This window comes from Carcharodon carcharias, chromosome 13, assembly GCF_017639515.1.
Source record: "Carcharodon carcharias isolate sCarCar2 chromosome 13, sCarCar2.pri, whole genome shotgun sequence".
NCBI classification, from domain to species: domain Eukaryota; kingdom Metazoa; phylum Chordata; class Chondrichthyes; order Lamniformes; family Lamnidae; genus Carcharodon; species Carcharodon carcharias.
Window position 1 is genome coordinate 81,827,996 of NC_054479.1, and position 27,670 is coordinate 81,855,665.

General features: G+C 43.4%; 1 protein-coding gene across 1 annotated transcript in view; it reads right to left on the reverse strand.

Annotated features, from left to right (window-relative positions):
- Nucleotides 1–3,457: 3,457 nt before the first annotated feature.
- The window catches only part of LOC121286091 (cilia- and flagella-associated protein 54-like), a 254,632-nt gene continuing 230,419 nt past the window's right edge, over nucleotides 3,458–27,670 (reverse strand). The window contains exons 33-39 of the mRNA XM_041203086.1: nucleotides 23,637–23,733; nucleotides 11,669–11,772; nucleotides 8,566–8,784; nucleotides 6,365–6,505; nucleotides 6,195–6,260; nucleotides 5,626–5,783; nucleotides 3,458–3,636 (exon numbers count right to left, since the gene is read on the reverse strand). Coding sequence (XP_041059020.1) covers nucleotides 3,458–3,636; nucleotides 5,626–5,783; nucleotides 6,195–6,260; nucleotides 6,365–6,505; nucleotides 8,566–8,784; nucleotides 11,669–11,772; nucleotides 23,637–23,733 — 964 coding nt within the window. The remainder of the gene's footprint in view (nucleotides 3,637–5,625; nucleotides 5,784–6,194; nucleotides 6,261–6,364; nucleotides 6,506–8,565; nucleotides 8,785–11,668; nucleotides 11,773–23,636; nucleotides 23,734–27,670) is intronic.

A 27,670-nucleotide genomic window follows, 5' to 3' on the forward strand; every position in this document is an offset into this window, starting at 1 on the left:
AAATCAACCACATTTACATCATCAAATGGTGGTTGAAATTTCAGATTAAATCCACCAGCATCATCTGATATACTTCCTACACAGCTAGGTAGAGTAAAGATGCCATCTGGATCAACAAACTGTTTAAGAAAATATGAAAAGAGAAAGTTAACCATTGCATAAACATACAGAAAGTGATTTACCTTTCATGAAATGCAATCATATGAACTGAGATGTATTTGATATTTCTACCACTATAGTAAAAAGGAAATGAAATTGACGAGCCTGATGCCAGTCAAAGGGAAAAGATTTGCACGCTGTAATTACTGGCCACTTTAAATATGACAACGGTTAAATTGCAAAGTAACAAACTTTGCAAACAACATGCATTTACATTGCACCTTTAACATAATTAAGCCTCCCAAATGCTTCACAGTACAGTTATCAAACAAAAGTTGACACAGGGCCATTTAACCAAAAGCTTAATCAAAATAGGTGGATTTTAAGGAGTGTCTTCAATGAGAAAAGAAAGCGAGAGAGGCAGTGAGATTTAGGAGGGGAGAGTGATGAACATCTGGAATGTTCAAGAGCCCAGGATTGGAGGAGTGCAGGTATTTCATTGTGTTGTAAGTCTGGCATTTACAGAGCTAGGGAGGGGAGAGGCCAGAGAATCATAGAGGTCTACAGCACAGAAAAAGGCTCTTCAGCCCATCGACTCTGTGCCAATCCAACTATTCTAATCCCATTTTCCAACACTAGGCCCATAGCCTTGTATGCCATGCCATCGCAAGTGCACACCCAAATACTTCATAAATGTTATGAGGGTTTCTGCCTCTACCACCCTTTCAGGCAGTGAGTTCCAGATTCCCACCACCCTCCGGGTGAAAAAATTCTTCCTCACATCCCTTTGAAACCTCCTGCCCCTTACCTTAAATCTATGCCCCCGGTTATTGATCCCTCCACCAAGGGGGAAATTTCCTTCCTGTCTATCCTATCTATGCCCCTCATAATTTTATACACTTCAATCATGTCCCCACTCAATCTCCTCTGCTCTAGGGAAAATAACCCCAGTCTATCCGATCTCTCCTCATAACCAAAACTCTCCAGCCCAGGCAACATCCTGGTAAATCTCCTCTGTACTCTCTCTAGTGCATTCACATCTTTCCTATAATGTAGATTCCAGAACTGCATGCAATACTCTAGCTGTGGCCTAACCAGTGTTTTGTACAGTTCCAGCATAAGCTGCCTGCTCTAACGTTCTATGCCTAGGCTAATAAAGGCAAGTATCCCACACTCCTTCTTAACCACTTTATGTACCTGTCCTGCTACCTTGACCAGTGGACATGTACACCAAGGTCTCTCTGATCCTCGGTATCTCCCAGGGTCCTATTTCATCATGTATTCCCGTGCCTTGTTTGTCCTGCCCAAGTGCAGCACCTCACACTCATCCGGATTAAATTCCATTTGCCACTGATCAGCCCATCTGACCAGCCCGTCTATATCCTCCTGTAATCTAAGGCTATCCTCCTCACTATTTACCACCCCACCAATTTTCGTGTCATCCACGAACTTACTGATCAACCCTCTTACATTCAAGTCTAAATCATTCCATGGGGGGACTTAAACACAAGGATGAGAATTTTAAATATAGGTGCTGCTTAACCAGAAGTCGACATTGCTTAGTGAGCACAGGGGCAACGGGTGAACATTGGTGCAAAATAGGTCTCAAATTTAATTATTTCACTAAGATTGTTTTTCTCTAAATTGCCTGGACCTAGAAATTACTCAAAAGTGCTTCCATCTTCCACCATTACTACTAACAGAGCAAGCAAAAGCTCCCAGGAAATTCCTGGCCTTCAACTACACACTTCAGTCTCATTAATTTAATTGTGATGCTGCTACCTTGATATTATTGTAGGTGCTCTGTAGTTGCACTACCATATCAAGGAGATTCTGTGCTGCTAAGTAGAATGGCAGGCAAAGGATATTCTTGATTACGTCTGTAGTTAAAATGGTTTCTTTCGCCGAGTCCATAGAGGTAACATACATCATTGCAGTCTGTGCACAGTTCCATAGAAGTCGACAAGCATTCTGCAAAGTTGTCCAATGGCCTCCACGGTGTGCAAGCACCTAATATTACAGAACAACTCTTCAATGAAAATGTAAACTTAAGCTATATTATTCATAATGCTGTTTTTTTCCACCTAATCAGACTGTCTGTTATGGGTAACTATGGAGAGGGACTATCAAGGAAATAGTACTTCAAAAAAATCAAGATTTCTGTGAAAGCAACACTGATATTTTAGATAAACAATTTATTAAGAAGCCATGAAAGTGCTGATAGTACTTCTCACAACCATCAGTCCTGGTATCATCTGATCAAATTCTGAATAAATTACCCAAATAAATATTTAATCTGTCTTCATGCCTAACAATTTTAAAGCATAGAGCATGATAAAAAGTGGCAACTGAGATACCATGTTAAATGTAGATATGCTTCCCTTATATTTAAATTTCAAAACATCAGCAGAAAACATTGCTGAGTTACATTGGTTAAACTTCAGGGACACCCAAGCATTGAATACTTCAAATTTCATCAAGCAAATCACCTCATGCAGATAATCCCCATCATTCTCCTCTTTCTCTGGAATCTCACCTTCCAACTTGAAGGCTGGACACATAACTCTTTCAAAGGTGGATCTTTACAAGAGACCAGATACTGACAACATGATCTCAGTCAGCTCTAGTGTTGGGAAGGCTGATTGAGACATTGAGATTCTCTAATCATCTAGAAATGTCCTTTTGCTCAGTACTTGGAGGTGCCACAGATAGGTCCATATCTACTCCTTACAACACCATATAACCTGAGCACTGGCCAGTAATTGCAGAGTGCATTGGCAGTGGACTTGTTGAAGGTCAGGGAATACCTTCTTAGACCTTCATCAATTTCTGCTCCAGACATCATCCAAGTGTACAGAATAGGGAAGTACAATTTGCAAGGCATCTGATAACCTGTTTTATTTTGAGCTATGTCTGTGACAGGCCATTTCCAATAATATTACAAATGACATTTGCTTCAACTTCTTTTGAAGATTTCAGCTGACTTTGGTTGAGGCAGCTCATCCAATAATGCCAGTGCACTTCTCCTGGTGGGTGACAGAACAAATATCTGTCACCTATTCTATGAGCAGAGATAACACATGGCCCAAAACAAAATATTTTACAAAGCTGAGTAGGTGGTGTTCGTGACCACACAGCATGATTTTTGTTACAGAGATCAGATAATTGTTCTCCATGAGTAATAGCCATGCCTATTTATATATGAAGACCGAATGAGTGAGGCAGAAATAATTTTGTAAGCAATGTCTACATATCAATCATCTAATTCCTTTTCATTGGAAAAAAAATAACTTTAGAGAAATGAGTATCAATTTCAATAACCATCATTTTAGTAATATCCACCAAAACTGTTTGTAAACTAAAATACCACTGCTCTTCTGATGTATAAAAAGGCTTTGTTTAATTGGTCTTTAATCAAAATGGCAGAAATGCTTGGTGTGCTCCCTTCTCCTGTAGTGGGTTCAAATTCTTCAGTGGTCATTTGAGTCAGTGATGTGTTCAGAGCACTTTCAGTGCTGTCAGAAATGGCATCGTTCCCTTTTAAAAGATTATACAACAAATAAATTATGGTTAGCATAAACATAAATAGCAGATTCAGAATTCTACTTTTTTAAGTGTATTGCCACAACCAGACAACTACAAATGAGTTTTAAATTTTATCAAAAACAAGATTTTGCAATAGAGCTTTAAATGGCACAACTCCAACTTAACAATAAAGTCTGAATATTTTTTCAACCTACATATGAAACATTATCTGTGAGCATGGAGTAATTTCCTTATCAGAGAAGAGTCACAGGAAAGGTTCAACAGTTAAGGTATCTATATCCAAGATATACAATCAGGCCTCAAAATTTAATGACCAGTGATCCCGGTGGAGTTATCAGGGGTCAGTGATATTTGCATGAGGTGGGCGGGTGTAAGTGCTTAAGAATAAAGAGTTAACAGATGGGATATGCTAATGTATGATGTAGATGATGATGTACCTCTGACATTTGTCTGTCATGCATTAGGGTCTCAAAAGAGAGTTTGAAAACATGCCAAAGAACTACGTGCCTACTCTGTAATCTGTTTGAAGTGGTACTAATAAACAAGTGTTAAGCAGATACCAGAGTATGTCTACAATCTATCTAAAAACCAAGTCCCATGCCCAGAGTTTAAGACAGAAGGACCCAAGCTCAGAACAGGTGCCACTTGGGGTGCATTTGTGGTGCCTGCCTGCCCCAGCAGCAGAAATTCAGCATGGTGAGAGGGGAAGAGGATAGATGCTTCCTCTTCAATGCTGGCAGTGCTCCCTTCAGGCCTGATCAAGAATAATATTTTTAAAGAAATGTTTTTCTTCTTCAAGGTCCAGCCATTTGCCTGATCTGGATTCCCACCCAATGGGGTCCACATGTGCATGGGGAGTTCCCACCCACAGTCTGACACCCACAAGCCTTAATTACAACCTTACACGATAATTGGGAAATTCCCCAAAAAAGGTGGAGAACCAATCTTAACTGATCTTTCCACTTCTATGGGGGTTCCATAGGCCTTCTGCTGACGTTACTGCAGGAGACTGGTAGAACGCTGGTAAAAGTTGGGGGCTTAATATACTGAATCAATTCCCAAAATAAAAGAGAATGTAAAACCCATCCTTACTACTGCACAATGCTTCTGCACACAGTAGGTTGGCATGACTTAGGTCTTGCTGTAAATTCTGCCAGATGTTTTAAAAAAAGGGAATTAAATTGTTTTCAGTCATTCGGCAGCAAATCAAGTGCATTGTATTGTGAAGTTTTCTATTTTACGATGCAAAATTTGCAACATTAAGATTAAATTTGATTACATGATTGGTAATTAGCTACTTTTTAAGTTCATCAACATTTGGCTTTTGTTACTTTGTTAAACTAACAGCAGGATATCCAAACTAGCAATAATGCTGATCAAAGTACATTCATATCTGGGCTAATATTTTCTGTGCAGCAATAGGCAGATGTTACAATTAACACATTCCAGAATAGGCATTTCATGTTTCTATTCAAGCCTCAGTTCCCATTTTTCCAGCAGGAGCAATAAGTGCTGGGGACAGAGCTGAGTGAGTACATCATAGTTCAGGGCCCACCTTTATTTTAAAACAAAGATGGCAGCCTTAATTATGAGTCATTTTGTAAAAAAAAAAAATTCTTTATGGGATTTGAGCATTGTTGGCAAGGCCAGCTTTTATTCCCCATCACTAATTGCCCTTGAGAAGATGGTGGTGATCTGCTTTCTTGAACTGCTGCAGTCCGTATGATGTGGGTACAGCCACAGCGCTGTTAGGGAGGGAGTTCCAGAGCTTTGACTCAGTGACATTGAAGAATCAGTGACTTGCTTCCAAGTCAGGATGGTGTGTGACTTGCAAGAGAACTTGCAGGTGGTGTGTGCCCATGCGCCTGCTGCCCTTAACTATTCTGGAATATTCTTTTAATGTTTGTTGAAAAAAAGCGCACATATTTATGAATTGGATGTTTAAGCAACCCAACCACATTTAAATGCAGTGCAACGTACAGCCATGTTCTGATTCTGATGACTTTTCATTTCTTCTGAGTGAGTACAGTGACACTTCAGGAATTTCTTGTATCATTTCTGAATCATCAATCTCTGTGTCTATGAGTAGACCACCACAATTATGTAGAGTAAAAATATCAGGGTCCAAAAAGGAATATCTGTAAACAACATGAAAGCAACAATTTGTTATAGGTAAACTTGTTTTCTTTAATATGAGTCACTCACGGAGCACAATTTACTACAGCAATTTTCATTTAAAAAATATAAGGTGGAATTTTCCAGTCTCCCACCCCCCCACAGTGGGTTTAATGGCAGGGCCGGGTGAGGAGAATGTGGCAGGAATTGAAAAATCTGTTTCCTGCCACCGTAAAATAACAGTAGGATCTTGCACTCCTGCCCACTATGGCGGGTCGCCATACCCACTAGAAGCCAGCGTAAAACAGAATTGCATCCCGTTAATCGGATGCAGATGAAGATCCAACTGGAAACACCCCCACTCCACCCGATTGCCCACGCCACCAGCGGGAATTCACGCCAGTCTAGAGCATGTGGGCCAATTTGGCACTTACCTGACAAAAGCCTGGGGCAGCCCACGGAGATCTGAAGAGAAGATGGAGGGCTCCAGTGACCGGACCCTGGAACATCATGTGCAGCAGTGGGTGGGTGGAGCATCAACCATGTGGATCTTCTCTAGGCAACAGCATCCAGGAGGGGGTTGTTCTTGGCTCAGCAACTTTGCCCAGGGTTCAGATCTTCAAGCAGCAACTTCTCCCAGAGTTCAGGTCTTCGAACAGAAACTTCTCCCAGGGTTCGGATCTTCAAGCAGCAACTTCTCCCAGAGTTCAGGTCTTCGAACAGAAACTTCTCCCAGGGTTCGGATCTTCAAACATAAACTTCTCCCAGAGTTCAGGTCTTCAAACAGAAACTTCTCCCGGAGTTCAAATCTTCAAACAGAAACTTCTCCCAGGGTTCAGATCTTCAAACAGAAACTTTTTTCAGGATTCAGATCTTCAAGCAGCAGCTTCACCCAGGGTTCAGATCATCAAGCCGCAGGTGGAAGGCTGCAGGAGGGTCTGGTGGGTGGTGATGGTCTGTTGGCAGGGTGGGGGGATTAGACATGGAGGAGAAGAATAAAGAGGTGGGCGGGTGTGGAGGACTAGAGGGGCATAGTGGGAGGTTGGGGGTGGTAGGGGAAAGAGAGAGATTCGACAGGGGTCATGGAATGGGTGAGTTGGCATTGAGTGGAAGGGTGGGAAGGACTGTGCTGGAGTGTGGGCAGGTGGGGTGAGGCTGTGCATGTGCGAAGGGGCATTGGGGTTGAACAGGTGTGAAGGGACATTGGGAGTTGTGTAAGTGTGATGGGGCATTGGGGTTGTGCAGGTGTGAAGGGGCATTGGGGGTTGTGCAGGTGTGAAGGGGTATGGAGGATTGTGCAGGTTTGAAAGGGCATTTCACCTACATTTTTATTTTTAAAACATGGAGGCTGTACGTGCATTAACAGTGCTGTTTGTGGGCCAGGAAGAGCTGGAGTGCTTCCCCTGGCCTTCAAATTACCTTCATTATATACCAGGCGGTCAGACCCCATTATATCTGATTCCCACTGGAATCTTCCACTACCCTCCTCAAAGTACCACCACCTGCGCACCCCTCCACCCCGCAATATTGACTGCTTAATGTGATTTCCAAACATTCATTCTCACCATGCTGCCCTCACCACAATCTGCAATTACGTCCACCCCATAATTTCTGAAATTAATGGCAAGGAAAATTCAGCTGGAAGTGTAACATGTAGTCAATTTCATTTCATCCTGCACCATTGCTGAAGTTGAAAATAGCCCAAAAACCATGCCAGTGCTTAAATGGGAGAAACAGATATTTATTCAGGGCTGAACATCGGACAAGTCTGACAATACAGAGGAAGTGGCATACTCTACCTGCCTCTCTTAGCTCTAACCATCCTTTTCCCCTACCCATTTAACAGCTCAGTTTTTGTCTGGCCAGGCTTGACAAGTGTCACTGGTTGCAACAATGCAGGCACTTCTTCTTCATTCCAGCCCTGCTCTCATGCTCTCACCTTTCCCCAGCATTGCTACATTTTTATGCAACTTTGATCTTCTAACCCATCTCTAACTTCTACTGTTACTATCTTTATCCACCTCTAAGAATACTCCAATGGCCCCTGCCTTTTAAGCCTCCTTTACGTTCAATCCCTCTAGTCTCTAGCTCTGCTCACCATTTCACAATCATTTCTAGGCTCCAATCTAATTATCCTCCACTTCACTTAAAAACTGCACTTAGTTCTGTCAGGTCATGTAATCTCATGGGAGATTGACAAAAATATTTCTATTGTTACTGTTTAGCTAATGATGTTAAATTCTCTAAAACCCACATCATCAGCAGCTTATGAGGGCATAGCCCATCATTTTTTATGCACAATGGTGTAAAATTGCAAATCTCTGAAAAGTCAGACTGTCCTGACAGGTAAATCTAACCTTTCCCCATTCTTCCAAGCAAAGAATTGCTTTTACATGAGATAGTTTTCTTCCCTTCTGAGTCTGGCATGCGTGTCATGGCCCATTTCTTTCATTATTATATCCAACAGAAATAATATTGTTCTGGATTGTTTCCATAACAAAGTTCCTTCTTCTGTGGACAGTTTTAGCTTGAATCACAATCCACAACCAGGAGAACCCACTATCTGTGAAGAGGATTACCTTTCCACTCACATCAAATGCAAGCAACTGAGTCAACCTCAGTCAACCTTGATATTCAGAGATCAGAACCCTCAGCGCTGCTCACCTGGACTGTCTGGAGTGGGTCCCCAACCCACAATCTTCTGACTCAGAGGTGGAGCGCTACCAGTGACCTATGGATCACTCCTTTTATTACATGTGCAGATTGGCAATTTGTGAAAGTACTTAGCAGTTGATTTCAAAATACCTGCTAATGCTTTTTGAGGTCCAACCATCTTCTTCATAATACCTCATGAATGAATTAAAACAGAGAATTCCCAATAGCATGTTTAACTGACTACGCCACGGCATTTCAATCATGCAAAATTTGTTGAATTTTTTAAGTTGCAGGTAGCGATGTACAATTGGTCTAAGCAGAGTTCGAAAAACTTCCTTAGCTTTCTTTTCCAATTTTTCTCTTTGTTTCCTAAACAAAATGATCAAAAATGTACACATATCGTTGATTGAAAGAAAATCACACAAGTAAAAAAAAAACTACCATACATGATCGTGTAAAAGTCAAGTTTCTACGATTAAATTATTAGCCAAAAAAGTAGAGGTCAACTTTTACACGAATAATAGTATCATGGGGTTGTTCCCACCAACCCTGCCCCCAAAAGTAGCACAAAAGGATCTAAAAAGTATTTTTATCCCACATTGACATGCACAGACAAGAGGAGCTGAACATCTGCCTTCCATTGACCTTGGAAGGAGTACAATACAAATTTACCAGAATGACACAAGAGGTTATCAGAACATGTTGCAAAAACTTGTCTTGTATTTCCTTGAGTTTATAGAAGGTTCAAGGATGATCTAAATGAGGTAGATGTTAAGTGATTCACTAGCACTGAGAAACTATTTCCTGTGGTTGATGAATCCAGAACAAGAATGCATAGTCTTAGATTTACAGATAGGTTATTTAGGAGAAAATAAGGAACCACTTTTACCACACAAGGCCCAGCAGAAATCTGGGGAAACAGTAGGTGTCTGACACTTGGATTTCCAGAAGACATTCAATAAGGAGCCACAAGAAAGGCTGCTACACAAGATAAGGGCTCACGGAGCTGGATGTAATATATTATAGTGGATAGAGGATTGATTAATTGTCAAGAAGCAGAGATTAGGGATAAATGGGACAGTTCCAAGTTGGGAGACTGTGACTGTTGGGGTGCTGCAAGGCTCAGTGCTGGGGCTTAAGCTAGTTACAATCTACATTAATGACTTAGACAAAGAGACCAAAAGTAATATAACTGTTTGTTAATACATTTGTTGTGTGGAAATGTGAGCTGTGAGAAAGATACAAAAAGATTAACTGATTGGACAACAAGGTGGCAGATGGAGTACAATGTGGGGAACTATGAGGTTATTCACTTCGATCATAGTAACAGAAAAGCAGAATTGTTTAAAAGGAGTGAAACTTTAAAATGTTATTCAGAGAAACTTGTTTGTACATGGAACACAGAAAGTTAGCATGCTGTACAGCAAGCAATTAAGAAGACAAAAGGCATGTTGGCCTTTATTGTAAAAGAATTCGAGTAAAAGAATGAGTTTTTACAATTGTGCAGAGCTGTTGAGGATGTCGAAAATTTGGCGCTCCAAAAAGTTTTATAAATTTTGAATTATACATGCAGCGCCAATATTAAGGCAACTCATCAAAGCCAAAAAAAATCATGAAGTGAATCTGGGATATAGATAAATCAATCATCTGGCTGGCCATAGTCTTCCACCAATGGTGCTTGAGGAGAGAAAGAATGGACAGAGAGGAAGGATTGAAGAAGATGGTAAACAAAAGTTGTGAACATACACTAGGGTGAAAAAGCAGCAGTGATAGCAAATTAAAAGCAATCAAGGCCAGTGATTAAAAAACCATTCAGACATAGAGCTGGTGTCAGAAATAGGGACCTTGAAGAAATTGTGTTTTTTTAAGTTGTATGGAACTCTAATGGAACTAGGTGACACAGCATTTAATTCTCTCACTTTCTAAAAGAAACATAAAAGATTCTAAGCAATCAGCGACCAAGACATGGTAGAGATAAAGGTCACGAAAATTGTGCTCCCTGCAGTGAGGGTCACCAGACTCTATAAACGTTCCTGAACCAATAGCCTCCTGGCGCATTGTGTACACCAGCAACCCCAAGCCAGGGTGTAGAATAGGAGAGGATGTGACCACCCTGATATCTTGGGTATCTGCCCTGTATCCATTGGTCAGAAGGGTTTGAACCAGCGATTGACACTGGATAAGCTACCCCAAAAATAGAGTATATTAATGAGTGCACAGAGACAGGAGGCAGTTGTTGTCAGGGGGTTGTCTTCATCAGGGGGCAGTCCTCGTCGGGTAGCAGTCCCCTTCAGGGAGCAGGGCTCTTCAGAGGACAGTCCTCGTCGGGGGACAGGGCTTTTCAGGGGACAGTCCTCGTCAGGGGACAGTCCTCGTCAGAGGACAGGGCTCTTCAGGAGACAGTCCTCGTCAGGGAGCAGGGCTCTTCAGGAGGCAGTCCTCGTCAGGGAGCAGGGCTCTTCAGGGGACAGTCCTCGTCAGGGGACAGGGCTCTTCAGGGGACAGTCCTTGTCAGGGAGCAGGGCTCCTCAGGGGCAGTCCTCATCAGGGGACAGGGCTCTTCAGGCGGCAGTCCTCGTCAGGGAGCAGGGCTCTTCAGGGGACAGTCCTCGTCAGGGGACAGGGCTCTTCAGGGGGCAGGGCTCTTCAGGGGCAGTCCTCGTCAGGGGGCAGTCCTCGTCAGGGGGCAGGGTTCTTCAAGGGACAGTCCTCGTCAGGGGGCAGGGCTCTTCAGGGGCAATCCTCGTCAGGGGGCAGGGCTCTTCAGGGGGCAGGGCTCTTCAGGGGCAGTCCTCATCAGGGGGCAGTCCTCGTCAGTGGGCAGGGCTCTTCAAGGGACAGTCCTCGTCAGGGGGCAGTCCTCGTCAGGGGGCAGTCCTTGTCAGGAGAAGTCCTCATCAGGCAGCCGCCTTCTTCAGATGGAAGATAGACCAGGAAAGAGAGAGGACGACATAGTAAAAGTTCCCTAACATTTCAAATGGAGAACAGAATGTTGCTACCACAAGCTACTGAGATCAACACATTCTGTGCCATCCGTCCATTCGTCTTCTGGGATCAGTGAACCATTCTCAACCATCACAGGTTGTGTACTTTTCCTGTCTATTTAGTTAATGCATCATATCTAAACTGTTGCCTCCTAATAAACTACCTTAAAATTACTTACTAATGCTCAACTGCCTTTCTTGGGTATCTGTGACTCCCGAACCCAAAATATTATACTGGGGCCCTCCAAACAAGGAAAAATCTTAGCTACCTTTGTGCCAATGGGTTCAACTTAATGCTTGGATTATTGTGAATGGTCTGCAGGAGTTCCTTCAACGTTGCTTTTTCTTTTTTTGGTTTTTTGCTCACAGGATTCTGAACAGCAAGAAATAATATTTGTTACATTAAAACTGCAAATCTCCAAAAGAATTATTCCATTAATTCTTAAATTCTATAACTATTGTGAATTAAGGCAACATTAGTCATCTGTGCATTTACAATCAACATCACTGACTCCAGCACAATTTTATAATCGAAAACCAATAACAGAATCTTAATTTTTGTGAGCAATGCTTTAAAATCAGTCAAATATTGTACATTGCTATAAAATGTTTGAACACATGGACAATGAAGTAACTTATGACAGAAGGAAGGATATAAGGCTCAATTTTGACTTTACTAGAAGTAGGGATGACTGGTTTTACTGAATTTTATGAGGCAATCCCCTTGATTTCAATAGGCTCTCTGCACATGGAAAATGTTTGAGGGGAATCTGGTGTGAAAGCTGGGTGACTATCAATTTGATGGGCTCTTGAAGGAAACAAGCTTACAGCATTACAGGGATAGGGAAATGATTCTGAATGGATGTCCATCGTGAAGATCTGGCACAGACTCGATGGGCTGAATGCCCTCCTTCCATGTAATAAATGACTATGATTCTAATGTACAAAGTTAAAATAATAAGGAAATTTGAGCCTAAAGGCACAGCACAATAAGTATATGCCAATCTCTTTCAGTAGCAGGGTGCTGCTGCAAAAAGTGTCATGTAAAGGTGATGGCCATTTTTGATGCTGAGGAAAATATCCAAGTGTGAGCTGCTTGGATGAAGGTAGCTGATCAGATGAATCTTCTAGGCCCACCATAGCCCTTCATCACAGAATTCCACGCTAATCATCTTGTGGTCAAGCGCTCCAATCCCCCTCCACCTCTTCCAGCCTGATCACCATGCTTTTTGACACACAGCACTCTTGCAGTGACACTGAGCTTACTGTATTCATGCACTGCTACTGTGTAGGGGATTTTAGTAGGATTCATGAGCCACAAGGTAGGATTTTTTTGCCGAGGTTAACAACCACCCAGCATTACACAAGCTCATATGAACCAGAAGTCTGGGTCATCACTCCTGGTTCTCTGCTCTCCTCTGCTATTTCTGAGATTTTATTGCTGGAAGTATCATGGGTCACAAGTATAGGCAGGCACTGTACAAGTGACAAGAATATGCCATCTTAATAACAACAGTACATTCCTGGCATCCACCATTGCTTAGGCAAAGACAAATTAAATTTTGAAGGATTGCAAGCCATTTTTAGCCAATCAAGGAGTGATCAATTCAACTCTCCAGTTCCGTAAAATTAAAAGTTCTTTCAGCAGCTTCAGGTATTCTCTTCAGTTGCTCCAGAAGCAGCTGACATACAGGTGTACTAAATTGCAGCTATCTTCCTCTAGCAAGAGATGGTCTGTTCCATGGAAACAGGAATCCCACTTGGAATAAACTATTCCAGGCAGAGAACAATCCACCAGGGTCTGGTGTGGGCGGAACCATTGATTTAATGTAAGCTCACTGAGATTCCAAAGTGGAAAATTCAAGTAGCCAGCCATTCATTCATTTTTTGGGATGTTCGAATAATGAACACCAAGTGCTAATAAAAGCAGAAAAAAATAAAATGCATTTATGTCCAAAATCACATTTCTGTAACCAGAACCCATCCACATATTTACACAACGCATATCTCTCGCTATCCATGTAGGCAATTAGATTGTCATGTGGAGCCCTGATAGCCAAATGGGTTCCTTCTAAAATATGTAGAAACAAGGTGCAAAGAAGAGTGGAATAGCCAAAGTTAGAAATAATACAGAATTAGGCGGGATCATACAAAGAAATCTAAATTAGGTTTGGCATGGTTGTGTGCGAATACACAAAATGTTGAGAAGGTTGGTGAGCTGCAGATGCAAATAGCCACATGTGATCAGGATACAAAGGTGTTTTTTTTTATTCTTTCATGGGATATGAATGTTGCTGGCAAAGCCAGCATTTATTGCACATCACTATTTGCTCTCAAGAAGGTGATGGCGAGCCAACTTCTTGCATTACTGCAGTCTCTCTGCTGTAGGTACACCCACAGTGCTGTTGGGGAGGGTGTTCCAGGACTTTTGATCCAGCGACAGTAAAGGAATCACAATGTAGTTCCAAGTCAGGGTGGTGTGTGGCTTGGAGGGAAACCTTCAAGTGGTGGTGTCCCCATTCATCTGCTGCCCCTGTCTGTCCAGATGGCAGAAGTCACGTGTTTGGAAGGTGCCATCAAAGCAAACGGGTGAGTTACTGCATGCTTCTTGTACATGGTACACGTTTCTGCTAGTGTGTTTTGGTAGTAGAGGGAGCAAATGCTTAAAGTGGTGAATTGAGTGCTGATCAAGCAAGCTGATTTATCCTGGATGGTGTTGAGCTTCTTGAGTGTTGTTGGAGCTGCGCTCATCCAGACAAATGGAGAGCATTCCATCATATTCCTGACTTGTGCCTTGTAGATGGTGGACAGGCATTGAGGGATCAGGAGGTGATTACTCATTACAGAATTCCCTGCCTCTGGCCTGCTCTTGCAGCCACAGTATTTATATGGTTAGTTCAGTTAAGTTGCTGGTCAATATTAACATTCAGAACACTGATAGTGATAAAGATCTGACTCAAAAAAGGGGAAGATTGGATGCTTAATATTCCTGGGTTCAAATATTCAGCAATGATAAGGTTGGAGAAAAAGAATGAGGAGTTGCAGTTGTTATTAAGAAAAATATTATAGTTCTAGAAAGAAAGAATGCCCTTGAGGAGTCAAAGATAGAATCTATTTGGTTGAAGTTAAGAAGTAATAGAGGGGTTATGACATTATTTTGTATATATTATAGGCCACCAAACAGTGGGAGGGAGATGGAGGAGTTGATTTGCAGGGAAATTACTAGAAGTTGCAAGGGCTAATGCGCAGTGATAGAGTAGTAGAGAATGTCACTGTGGGTAAGCATCTCAAGATAAGTGATTACGATGTCATTGTGGTTTGGAGAAGAACAAGGATAACCTGGAAGAGGAGTAATTTCAGTGAACTGAAGAACTGGGTGAATTGGAGTAAAAAACTGAAATGTAATAGTGGCCTTTAAAAGGAAGATGATTCTACTACAGTCTTGGCACATTCCTGCAAGGGCGGCAGCCAAAGTTCCCTGGATGAAGTTAGCAAATAGGATGAAACATATATCAGTTTGATAATACAAGGCTGAATATAAAAAATACAGAGGAAAAGTGAAAAATAAGATGGGGCAAAAAGGCAATACGAAAATAGATTGGCAGCTAACATAATGGGGAATCCGAAGGTTTTCATATTAACAGAAGAAGGGCTGTTAGGGCAATGGTGGCATCAATTAAGGACCAAAATGGAGATCGAATGGCAGGGACAGAAGGGCTAAATGAGGTACAAAGTGAGTACTTTGCTTTGGTGTTTAGCAAGGAACACAATTTTACCCATGCCACAGTAAACAAGGAGGTTATTGGGATGCTGGATCAGTTAAAAATAAAGAAAGGGTGGTAGTGCTTAAAATGGAGAAATCACTCAGTACAGATGGGGCAAGTCTATGTTGCTGAGGAAAGCGGAGGTCTTGGCCCAATCTTCCAGCTCCTTAGAAAAAGAGGTGGTGCCAGAGGACTGGGGGGATGGGATTGGAGGTACAGTAGGGGGTGATGCACAGCCAAATATAGAAGAGAAGCTAAGTCAGTCTGGAAGGCAAAGCAAATGTAGACCTGTTAAGGCACAAGGGAATAATGCAAGGCTGGGTTGCATCTATTTTAATACAAGGAGTCTTACAAGTAAGGCAGATGAATTGAGGGCGTTGATTAACACATGGGAATATGATATTGTTGCTATCACAGAGACATGGTTGAGGGAAGGACAGGACTGGCAGCTCAATATTCCAGGGTATAGAATCTTCAGGCGTGATGGTGGGGGGAGCATAAAAAAGGAGAATCACTATTGATCAACGAGTCAATTACTGCAGTAAGGAGGGATGGTATCTTAGAAGGTTCCTCAAATGAGACCATATGGGTAAAAGTTAAATAAAAAGGGGGCAATCACTTTGCTGGGAGTGTACTATAGGCCTCCAAACAGTCAGGGGGAGAAAGCAGAGCAGATATATAGGTAAGTCTTAGAGAAGTGTAAAAATAATTGGGTAATCATAGTAGGGGATTTCAACTTCCCCAATATTAACTGGGATAGTCTAAGTGTGAAAGGCTTAGAGGGGTTGGAGTTCTTAAAGTGCATCCAAGAGAGCTTTTTGAGCCAGCGCGTATAAAGTCCAACAATAGAATTAGGTACTGGACCTAATTTTAGGGAACAAAGCCGGGCAAGTGGTAGAAGTGTCAGTGGGGGAACATTTCGGGGATAGTGACCATAACTCTGTAAGATTTAAGGTAATTATGGAAAAGGACAAAGCTGGACCGGAAACGAAGGTCCTGAATTGGGGGAAGGCCGATTGCAATATGATAAGGCAGGATCTAGCCAAAGTGGGCTGGGAGAAGCTACTTATAGGAAAGTCTGCATCAGACCAGTGGGAGTTATTCAAAAAAGAAATGGTGAGAGTTCAGAGCCAACATGTCCCCATAAAGATGAAGGGTAGCACCAAGTCCAGTGAGCCCTGGTTGTCAAGGGATAAAGAGGATTGGATAAGAGAAAAAAGGAAGTTTATGGCAGATATAGAGGGCTGAAAACTGCAAAAGTCGAGAAGTATAGAAAGTGTCGGGGGATGCTTAAAAAAGTAATTAGGGGAGCGAAGTAGGGGCATGAAAAAACACTGGCAGGCAAGATAAAGGAAAATCACAAGGCATTTTATAAATATATTAAGGGCAAGAGGATAACCAGGGAAAGGGTAGGGCCCATCAGGGAACAAAGTGGAAATCTGTGGGTGGAGCTGGAGGACATAGGTGAGGTTTTGAATGACTACTTTTCATCTCTGTTTACTATGTAGAAGGATGATGTAGGTGTAGAAATCAGGGAGGGGACTGTGATATACTTGAGCAAATTTTGAAAGAGAGGAGGTATTCACGGTATAAGCGGGCTTAAAAGTGGATAAGCCCCCAGGCCTAGATGAGGTGTATCCCAGGCTGCTATGTGAGACAAGGGACGAGATTGCAGGGGCTCTGACACTAATTTTCAAATCCTCTCTGGCCACAGAAGAGGTGCCAGAAGACTGGAGGGCAGCAAATGTGGTACCATTATTTAAAAAGGGTAGTAGGGATAAACCAGGTAATTAGAGGCCAGTGAGTCTAACATCAATGGTAGGAAAACTATTGGAAAAAATTCTGAGGGACAGGATTAATCTCCAATTGGAGAGGCAGGGATTAATCAAGGATAGTCAGCATGGCTTTGTCAGGGGGAGATCATGTATAGTAAATTTGATTGAATTTTTCGAGGAGGTGACTAGATATGTAGATGAGGGTAGTGCAGTTGATGTAGTCTACATGGACTTCAGTAAGGCTTCTGACAAGGTCCTGCATGGAAGAATGGTCAAGAAGGTAAGAGCCCATGAGATCCATAGCAATTTGGTAAACTGGGTCCAAAACGAGTGGTGTAAGGCAGGGATCGGTACTGGGACCCTTGCTGTTTGTAGTGTACATTAATGATTTTAGACGTGAATATAGGAGGTATGGTCAGGTAGGTTTGCAGATGACACGAAAATTGGCGGTGTCGTAAATAGTGAGGAGGAAAGCCTTAGATTACAGGACGATACAGATGGACTGGTAAGATGGGCAGAGCAGTGGCAAATGGAATTTAATCCTGAGAAGTGTGAGGTGATGCATTTTTTGAGGACTAACATGGCAAGAGAATACATGATGAATGGTAGGACCCTAGGAAGTACAGAGGATCAGAGGGACTTTGGTGTACATGTCCGTAAATCCCTGAATGCAGCAGCACAGAAAGATAAAATGGTTAAGAAGGCATATAGGGTGCTTGCCTTTATTAGCTGAGGCATAGAATATAAGAGCAGGGAGGTTATATTGGAGCTGTATAAAACGCTAGTTAGGCCACAGCTGGAGCACTGTGTGCAGTTCTGGTCGCTACACTATAGGAAGGGTGTGCTTGCACTGGAGCGAGTGCTGAGGAGATTCACCAGGATGTTGCCTGGGCTGGAGCATTTCAGCTATGAAGAGAGACTGGATAGACTAGGGTTGTTTTCCTTAGAGCAGAGAAGGCTGAGGGGGGACCTGATAGAGGTATACAAAATTATGACGAGCATAGATAGGGTAGATAGGAAGAAACTTTTCCCCTTATTGGAGGTATCATTAACCAGGGGGCATTGATTCAAGGTAAAGGGCAGGAGATTTAGAGGGGATTTGAGGAAATTTTTTTTCACCCAGAGAGTGGTTAGAATCTGGAACAAGCTGCCTGAGGGTGTGGTAGAGGCAGGAACCCTCACAACATTTAAGAAGTATTTAGATGAGCACTTAAAATGCCATAGCATACAGAACTACGGGCATAATGCTGGAAAATGGGATTAGAATAGATAGGTGCTTGATGGCCAGCACGGACACAATGGGCTGAAGGGCCTGTTTCTGTGCTTCTTCTAATCATGTCCACGGACAGTCTATACATGGCCCAGCCAGAACTGGACACAATTCTGCAACTTGTTGTTGAATTTGGCAAGATCTGCAACACTGCAGGGTTCCTCTAGCGATAGGCATTGCAGGTGATGTTGCATAATCTGAGGCTCAGTTCCACATTCACAAGTTGTCAGGCAGGTTGTATATCCCCATTTGAACGACCTACACCAGTCCTAAGTCTGTTAAGGCACTTCCAGGTTGTCCAGTTGCAATTAGCCCCTGGGGGAAGGCTTTCATCTGGTAGGATTTCCATCGCTGGGGGTTGTTTGAGACTGGTGAGCGAGTCTTTCCACAAGGCGATGCGGGCTTCAGATGGGGTTGATTGTAATGGGACAACACTGTTCATGAAGCTCTTCATTGACTTTAGGCGGTTGGGTGTAGATGTATGACCATGTAGAGGGTGCCTCTCATCTGATGTTTGACGGAGTTGCTCTTTCTTGCTAGCTACCGTTCTTCTTATATCAGGGGGAGCAATACTCGCCAGGATATATAGGCTGTTGGTGTTTGTTGGTTTTAAACAACCTGTGATAAGTCGGCAGCTTGCATTCAGAACGCCATCCATCTTCTTAGCATGAGTAGCTCTTTCCCATGTAGGGCAGGTATATTCGGCAGTGGAATAGCAAAGGACAAGTGCACTGGCTCGCAATGTTTTCGAGCTTGCTCCCCATTTTGTGTTAGTGAGCTTATTCAGGATGTTGTTTCATGCGCTCACTTTTGCCTTTGTCTTTTCGATGCGGTTCTTGAAGGTGAGGCTTCTGTCAAGGGTGACTCCTAAGTAGATAGGGTGCTCACAATGCGCCAGTATTGCTCTACACCAGGTTACTTTAAGCTGGCATTTGGCTTTACAGTTTCTGAGGTGGAACACACAAACTTGCATCTTTGATGGGTTTGCGCGAAGGTGGTTTTCTTCATAGTAGGATGTTAGTCCCTCCAAGGCCTCAGAAAGCGTTTTCTCCACAGTGTTAAAATCAGTGCTTTGGGCAGTGACACATAAGTCATCAGCGTATATAAAACGGCGTGTGACACCGTCTATAGGTTGGTCATTCGTGTAGATGTTGTACCGCAGTAGTGCAAGCATGCTTCCCTGAGGAAGACATTCTGAATATGCCACCTGCTGCGCTTCCCACCTAGTTCAACATAGAACCTGCAATTCTGAAGCATGCTTTCCAACAGCTCTGTTAAGTGAACATCTTTTGTCATCTCTAGGATCTTGCAGAGGAGACGTCTATGGTTCACTATATCGTATGTTGCTGACAGGTCTACAAAAACAGCACCTGTTATCATCCCTTGCTCAAAACCATCTTAGATATGTTGTGTGAGGTTGAGCAGTTGGCTTGTTGTTGATTTGCCAGGACAGAAACGTGCTTGCTCTGGAATGATGTTCTCATTTACAGTTGGTGCTATCCTATTGAGTACCAGGCGTTCAAACAGCTTATTGGTGTGGCAAAGCAGTGAAATTGGCTGAAAACTGTTTCTGTGCTGTATAACTCTATGACTCTATGACTGGAGGAATGCAAACATTACATGCCTGTTTAAAAAAGGGAAGGAGAACAAGCCTGGAAATTACGGGTCGGTCAGTTTCGCATTGAAGGTGGGGAGGCTTTTATAAACATTAACCTGGGAGAAAATTAATAGCCATTCGGACAAGTATGGCTGAATAAATCATGGATTTGTTAAGGGCAAGTTGTGTCTGGTCAACTTGATTGAGTTATATGATGAGATAACATAACAGTAAATGAAGGCAGTGCAGTTAACATTGTGTATATGGACTTTCAAAAGGAGCTTGATAATATACAAATAAGTTTCTTAGCAAAACCAAGGCCCAATGGATAAAGGGAGAAGTAGCCAATACAAAATTGGCTAAGGGATAGAAAACAGAGTTGTGCTGAATGGCTGATTTTCAGATTGGAGGGGGATATACAGTGGTGTTCCCCAGGGCTCAGTACTAAGGTCAGTGTTACTTTTGATACTCAATAATAACTTGGGCACAATGGGTACAGGGCACAATTTCAAATTTGCAGGCGACACAAAACTTAGAAGTTTGGTCAACAGAGAGAAGAATAGGAATAGACTTCAAGAGGTCAAAGCTAGGTTGGTGGAATGGCCAGACACATGGCAGGTGAAATTCAACAAAACAAAGTGTGAGATGATACATTTTGGTAGGAAGAATGAAGAAAGACAATAAATACTAAATGGTACAAATTTAAAGAGGGTGCAAGGACAGAGAGGCCTAGAATGTTTAAGGACAAATCTTTGAAGTTAGCCAGATAGGTTAACAAAGCACAGCATTTCATACAGTACACAGAATATTCAGCACAGAAACAGGCTATTTGGTCCAACCAATCCATGCTGGCATTTAAGCTGCAGCTGAGCCTCCTCCCATTCTTCCTTATCTAACTCTAACAGCAGAGGGCAAAACTTCTATTTCCTTCTCCTGCCTGTGCTTATCTAAGCCTCCCCTTAAATGCATTTATATTATTCACTTCAACCACTCCTTGTGGTAACATGTTCCACATTCTCAACGCTCTTTGGGTGAAGAAGCTTCTTCGTAATGCTCTATTTGATTTCTTGGTGACTATCTTACTTTAACAGCCTTTAGTTTTGTTCTTGCGCAAAAGTGGAAACATTTTCTCTGTGTTTACTCTATCAAAATCAAAACTCCTATTAACTCGTATCGGCCTTCTCCTTTCAAGAGAAAAGAGACAGAGCCTCTTCATTCTTTCATAGGTATAAGCTCACATTTCTGGTATTACCCTTGTCATCAAGTTAATAAAGCATTTGGGATTTTGGACTTTACAAATAGCAGCATTGAGTAGAAAAGCCCACAAATTATGCTAAACCTACATAAACCAATGATCCAAGAGCAAAATACTGCAGAATGCTGTAAGTCTGAAATAAGAACAGAAAACGCTGGAAATACTCAGCCGGTCCAAGCAACATCTGTTCAGGCAGAAACAGGGTTATAGGCCAGAAATTTTCGTAGAGGCAGTGGCCCCATTCTCCAGCTGAAAAGTCGGGGGTGAGTAGGCCTCTACCGGGCTCGGAAGCCTTGACCAGATTTATGGTTATCAGGCTGCCTTATAACCTCACCCCAACGTGAGAGGATACCCGCCTTCAAGAAATGCCAGCTCTCCAGTCCCATTAGCACTATCAGGAGTGGTGGACACTGCTGAAAGTGCAGCAGACCACCACGAGGAGACATGGAAGAGGCTGGATACCTTTGCTGGGACCAGCCAAGCAGGCCCAGCAAGGCGTGTGGAGAGGTCAAGATTGAGGGCCAGGGGTGGCCACAACAAGAAGGGGTGGGGGGTCATCAGATGGGCTTGATGCCTAAACAGGAGGCCCACAAACCCCCCTCGAGACCAAAGCCTGGCGGCTTTTCTGCATGTCATGGGCACCCTCCAGTGGTGGCAGAAGGGGGCTCTGAAGTAGCTGCTACTGGTAAAATTGTAGCAGAGGTGAGTAGGTGATGCCACATGCCCACTGGCATGCCACCCGATTTTATGCCCCCACGCCCACCTGCCGGACAGCCCGTGGGAACCGAGGGTGCACAAAATTATGTCCAAGGTTTCAGGTTGGTCATCCTTCATCAGAACTGGGAGTTCTTAGAGAGATAACAGTTTTTAAGCAAAGTAGGGAAAAAGGAGTGGAGGAAAGAGCAAAAGGGAAATCTGTGATCGGCTGGAAGGCAGGACAGGTTAACTGACAAAGGACATGATGGAGCAAGTCAAAAGGAGATGGTAATGGGACAAGTAAAGAAATAAAAATGTATCTAGAGGGAGTGTAAATGGAAAAGTAGAATCATTACTAATTGTTGACATCCAAGCACAACCACAGAAAAAGAACACAAGAGAACCAAAGAAAACCATAACAGAGGAAAAAAAGAGGACGGAGATTAGGCTCTGAAATTGTTGAACTCAGTGGTGAGTCTGGAAGACTATGAAGTCCCTAGTCAAAAGATGAGATGCTGTTGTTTGAGCTTCATTGGAATAGTATAGGAGGCTGAGTGGGAGTGGGACTGGAAGAACAATTGAAATGACAGGTGAAAGGAAGCTTGGAATTACACTTGCAGACTGAAAGGAGGTGTTCCACAGGGTGGTCACTCAATCTGTGTTTGGTCTCCCCAATATATAGGAAATTGCTATACATTCAACATAAACCAGTAGTTGGGCCCTAACTGGTGCATTGTGCTGAATTCTGGACACCGCAGCTTAATAGAAAGAACACAAAGGCTTTGGAAAAGGTACAGAAGGGATTTACTAGAACAGTTCCCAGGATGCGGAATTACAGTTACTTGCATAGATTGGAGAAGCTGGAGTTGTTCTCCTGATGCATAGAAGGCTAGGAGGAAATTGACTTGTGTTTAAAATCATTAAGGTTTTAGACAGAGCAAAAAACAGAAATGCTTCCTATGGCAGAGCGACTGATAACCAGAGATTTAAAGCGATTGGCAAAAAAAGCTGAGGCGACATGAGGCAATGGTAATTTATGCAACAAAAGGTTAGAATTTGGAATGCACTGCCTGACAGGATGGTGGAAACAGATACAGTGGTAGCTTTCAAAAGGGAAATGAACAAATACTGAAGGAGAAGAAATCACACGGAAATGGGAAAGAACCTGAGTGGAACTATCTGGATTGCTCTTCGATAGAGCTACAGTCCTGATAGGATGAATGGCTCCATCTGTGCTATACTTGATTCTTGTTTCCATTAGGAAAGTGATAAAGTATTTCCCAGACAACATTTTTTTAAATTCATGGAATGTGAGCATCACTGGCTAGGCCAGCACTTATTGCCCAAGAGTCAACCACATTGCTGTGGGTCTGGAGTCACATATAGGCCAGACCAAGTAAGGACGACAGGTTTCGTTCCCTAAAGTGTATTAGTGAACCAGATGGGTTTTTACAACAATCAACAATGGTTTCATGGTCATTATTAGACTTTTATTAAATTCAAATTCCACCATCTGCTATGGCAGGATTTGAACCCAGATCCCCAGAGTATTATCCTGGGTCTCTGGATTACGAGCCCAGTGACAATACCACTACTCTATTGCCTCCCCACCTTGTACATGTTGTGTACAAGTATAAATAGTTCCACTGGCAGAACAGCACAAAATTTGCAAAATTTACTACACAAGAAATCTTGGCAATCCTGTATTTTCCCCAAATTATTCTCTGCACGTTCAATCACAATGGATTTCAGCTTATCCACAACACTTGGTATAAAATGTTTACACTTTTGCTAGAATAATGCCTGTTGCAGTAAATCCAAACGAGGTAACTAGTAAGTACAACCAGAAATCACCACCGAGTATGTCAGCTATAACTTACATTGTGATACTCTATCACAACTGCTGCATTTTTCAGGTGTTTAATTGCAGATTTTTTTCCAGATGTTTTCTTTTTGCCAAGAAGAGCTCTGTTCCGCCTGTTCAGTTAAAACAAAATGCTGTTATGTATTTAGGCAAGCAAAGAACTAATAAATATGTTGATAGACACCTTAGCTCCAATAGTTACTGGGGCCAAGCTTCATTGGTGGAAGAGTTATGGGCCCAACAGCTTTGAACAGGTTCCCAGCCCCGAAGCCAACTTTACTGGCAGGCTTGGCTGCCTGTTGGGTAGGGAACACCCAAGAAAAGGGCACAAGTGAGTGCTTGCTGTAGATAGAGATTGTCGGGGTACAGCATGGTTAAGAGGATCTGAGCTGACTGAGGGTGATAGAGATTGTGGGAGGTCAGGAAAGCTCAGTTGATGGGTGTGTCAAGAAGAAATCAAAGGGCTTAGGGATCGAAGACAGAGATGGGGAATAGGGGAGAGTTGAAGACGGGGTGGGGTGCAAGGAGAGAATGGAGAAGGGTTAGAGGTTGGGGACAGAGGTGAGGGGATTAGAGGACAGAAGGAGCTATACGGGTCAAAGAAGCCAGTTGGTAAAAAATGGCTGAAGTTGCTGATGGGGTAGCGTGTCAGCGGAGATCATGGAGATGGAGGAGGGGTTTACAGTGTTATCTTGTTTGGCCTGAGGAAAGACACCTGTTCCTCCTAGCCCGTAAGAAGTATGTAAAGGCATGCACCTATTGGATCCAGGCCTTCTTGCCTTGTTTTACCTATTAGGTTCTCCAAGGGTCAGGAAGCCCAACTGTGCTTAAAAATAGAATCACTGTTAAATTGGCAGCACACAGATCTTTAAGAGGTATCAATAACCAATCTCCCACTGAGAATTAATTGGTTGCCCTAATCCCGCTTCAGTTCCAACTGAATATCACTGGGTTCCTGTTTCAGATTTTTAAGTTTAACTTTCCATCCAACCTTAACTCACTAGTTTTTGGGAAGTTAATGCTACCCCCCTCACTTTCTTGTACTGTATTCATTGGGCGGAATCATCCCAGAAATCGGCAAAGTCCAATATCAGGTGGGGAAAGAGATATGTCCTGTCGATGGCAATGGCAGTTTTCTCCATGGTATCGTGTGGCGCCTTGTTGAAAAATGCAGAGGTACGGGTTTCAACTCAAATCGCTGGTGGCATGGCCTCTGATTCGCCCACCCCACCGTGACCTCAGGCCTTCAGTGATCCGGGCGCCGTATTTAAAGGGCGCCCTGCACAGAGCTAGCATTCTCTAAGGGATCGAAAGCTGCTGAAAAGTCATGGCTGCCAGAGGGAGGAAACATGCTATCTCAAACATGGCAACACCTTCCTCGAGCACATGTTGGGCGCAGTGGAGGCCTGCCACGATATCCTCCACTCTGGGCAAAGACTAGCAAGCAAGGTCACCAACCCAGCATGGGAGGCAGTGGCAGCGGTGGCCAGCAACAACGCGCTGCAAAAAAAGGGCAGCCACTCAGTGCCGAAAGAGGATGAATGATCTCCTCCGTTCTGCCAGGGTAAGTCACTCTTCTCATTGCTCACCACTCTCAACTCACACACTCACAAGCCCATCACACATCCACAGGGATCTCAGTCACTGCCAGTTCAAGAGACACCACCATTCACTCTCTCACACAAATAACATCATCTGCCTGCAAGCTATTTCCTCATCCCATCCATGGTACCACTCAGCACTCACACATGCTAGGCATCCTTCTCATCTGGCCTGGCAGGCGTCCTGCTTACAATTTCTCCATCGGTATTCATGCAGGACAAGCTGGCATACAACAAAAAGGAGGGGTCGCAGACTGGTGGAGGAATGCCCAACATTAGGGCCCTCACAGACTTTGAAAATAGAGCATCCAACTGGCTGGCAACAAGCTGGACCATACCTGTGCTGACGGTGAGATCAGCCAAGTGAGGATCCAGCAGTGCAACATCCATCAGACAACCATGCTGTGATTCAGGTCCCCTGTTTCACAGTCCCCCGACATGCACTAATTATCTCTCTTTGCTTTTGCAGGAACAGAGGGTCCATGAGTCAGGTCCTCGACTCCAGCCCTGAGGACACCACGGAAATGGAATCCACAGACACTGACACTGAAGGCCCATAACGGCGCTCACCCACACCCTCCACCAGCACAGAGAGCAAGGTGGGGCTTGGTTCCAGAATAGCCTCAGGGTCACAATCTAGTGATCACATTGTACTGTCTGATCTACAGCAGGCGGAGGCAGGGTCTTCCCAGGTTTCTGGCACACAGAGGACTGCCAGAGGCCAGAAATCTGCTGAGTCCGAGTCAGATGAGCAGCCCTGGAACTCTCGCTCTGTCCTCGCACCAGTTTTTTTTTCAAAGCCCCTTTTCTCACTGGAACTCTCACTCGTTCCTCGGGCTGTTTTTTTCCAAAGTCCTGATTCTCGCTGGAACTCTTGCTCTGTCCTCGTGCCAGTTTATTTCAAATCCCCAACTGTAAAATCTAATTTGCTAGATGCTATCCACAGCCATTTTTTTCTTCTTATATTTTACTGCTTTAAATGTGTTGCCACTTTAAGGCAGTAACCAATTTTTACTCAGGGTGCAGTTGCTGAGGTCCAGTTGACTTCCCTCTGTTTTTTCTGAGTTCTTGCTGCTGGGCAGATCTTTAAGAAAAAACTTTGCAGGTGTTGTATTTTGCCACAAATGTGCCAATGCAGCTTCAGAGTGTTTTTTGTACTGACCTACACCACAGTAGGCTTGGAAACTTGGTTATGTCTCTCTCTTAGTTTGGGAGAAAATCTGTTCTCCATATTTAAAAAGAATGTTTGGGCCATTTCCCTTTGAGTTTAGAGTGCTTATAAAAACTCAGATTTCAGCATTTCCAAAATGTATTCACAGCCTGTGCTGCATTTCACTGGTACTGCTGTTTATTATCCTTTGGTCTTTAACTTTCCTTCTTTTTGAAAACCTTTAAAACTGCAGCAATTTCTTCAGGGTCTTGCGATGGACTTCCACTCACTCTGGTGGATTCCTCAACTTACAACTCTGTGCAGAGGCCTCTTCAACTTATTCTTGAAGTTTTCTTCTTAGGTGCCCGTCTCTCTAGTTAGGCTTCAATTGATTTTAGTTCCTCGTACCTTGGAATGCTGATTTAAGGCTTCTTCACAAAGCAGGTAGAAAGCAGAGTAGCCTCTTGGCAAATGGAAATTTAAAAACTGAAATCTTGAGGCTCTGATTCATCCAGAGTGGTTACCACTTTTCATGAGCTCCTGGATGGAATAGTAGAGGCAAAACCTTTTGTAATCACTTAAACTGTAGAAACCACAAGAGCAATGATCAACAAGAGAAATGTTCTTTAGTTTTCTTTACCTCTGCCTTTATCAGCAAAACAGCACTTTGGCCAGGATATTCTGCGCCTGCTGGCATTGGGCATGTTCAGTGGCACGAACGGACAATATGGCGCGATCGATTTCACAATGGCGTGAAACCAGTTTGTGATCGTCCGCTCAGACCGCCAATGGCAGGACGCATTTCCCGCCAACAGATGTCAGCAAACCTTAGTGTAATACATCAGCATATCATTATAAGGCCAGCCCGGCAGAATCATTCCCCCCTCCCCCCTGCACTGGATCTTCCATCGACATCAGCGAGAAGGCATGTCGACGTATTTAACAACAGCATATAAAAGGCATGCACTTGGCAGAGTGCACTTTAACGGGAACCCAAAGGTGAGCACACAGAAACGATGTGCAGTGCTTGCCATGGTCTTCAAGCTTAAGGTGTTTTGGCCGGTTGGGGGGGGGGGGGCTGCGGCTGGTGGTCAAGGGCTGCCTTGTGGTTGAGGTGACTTGTTGTGGGGTAAAGGGCAGCCCTGCCATCCCTGCCATTGAGGTGAATTGTGAAGGCGGGTGGGGGGGGGGTTAACCCTGCCAATGAGCGACTTATGGTTGGGGACGGGGTGGGCAGGGGCAGCCCTGCCATTGAAATGACTTATGGGGGGAGGAAGCAAGGGCTGCCTTGCCATCATT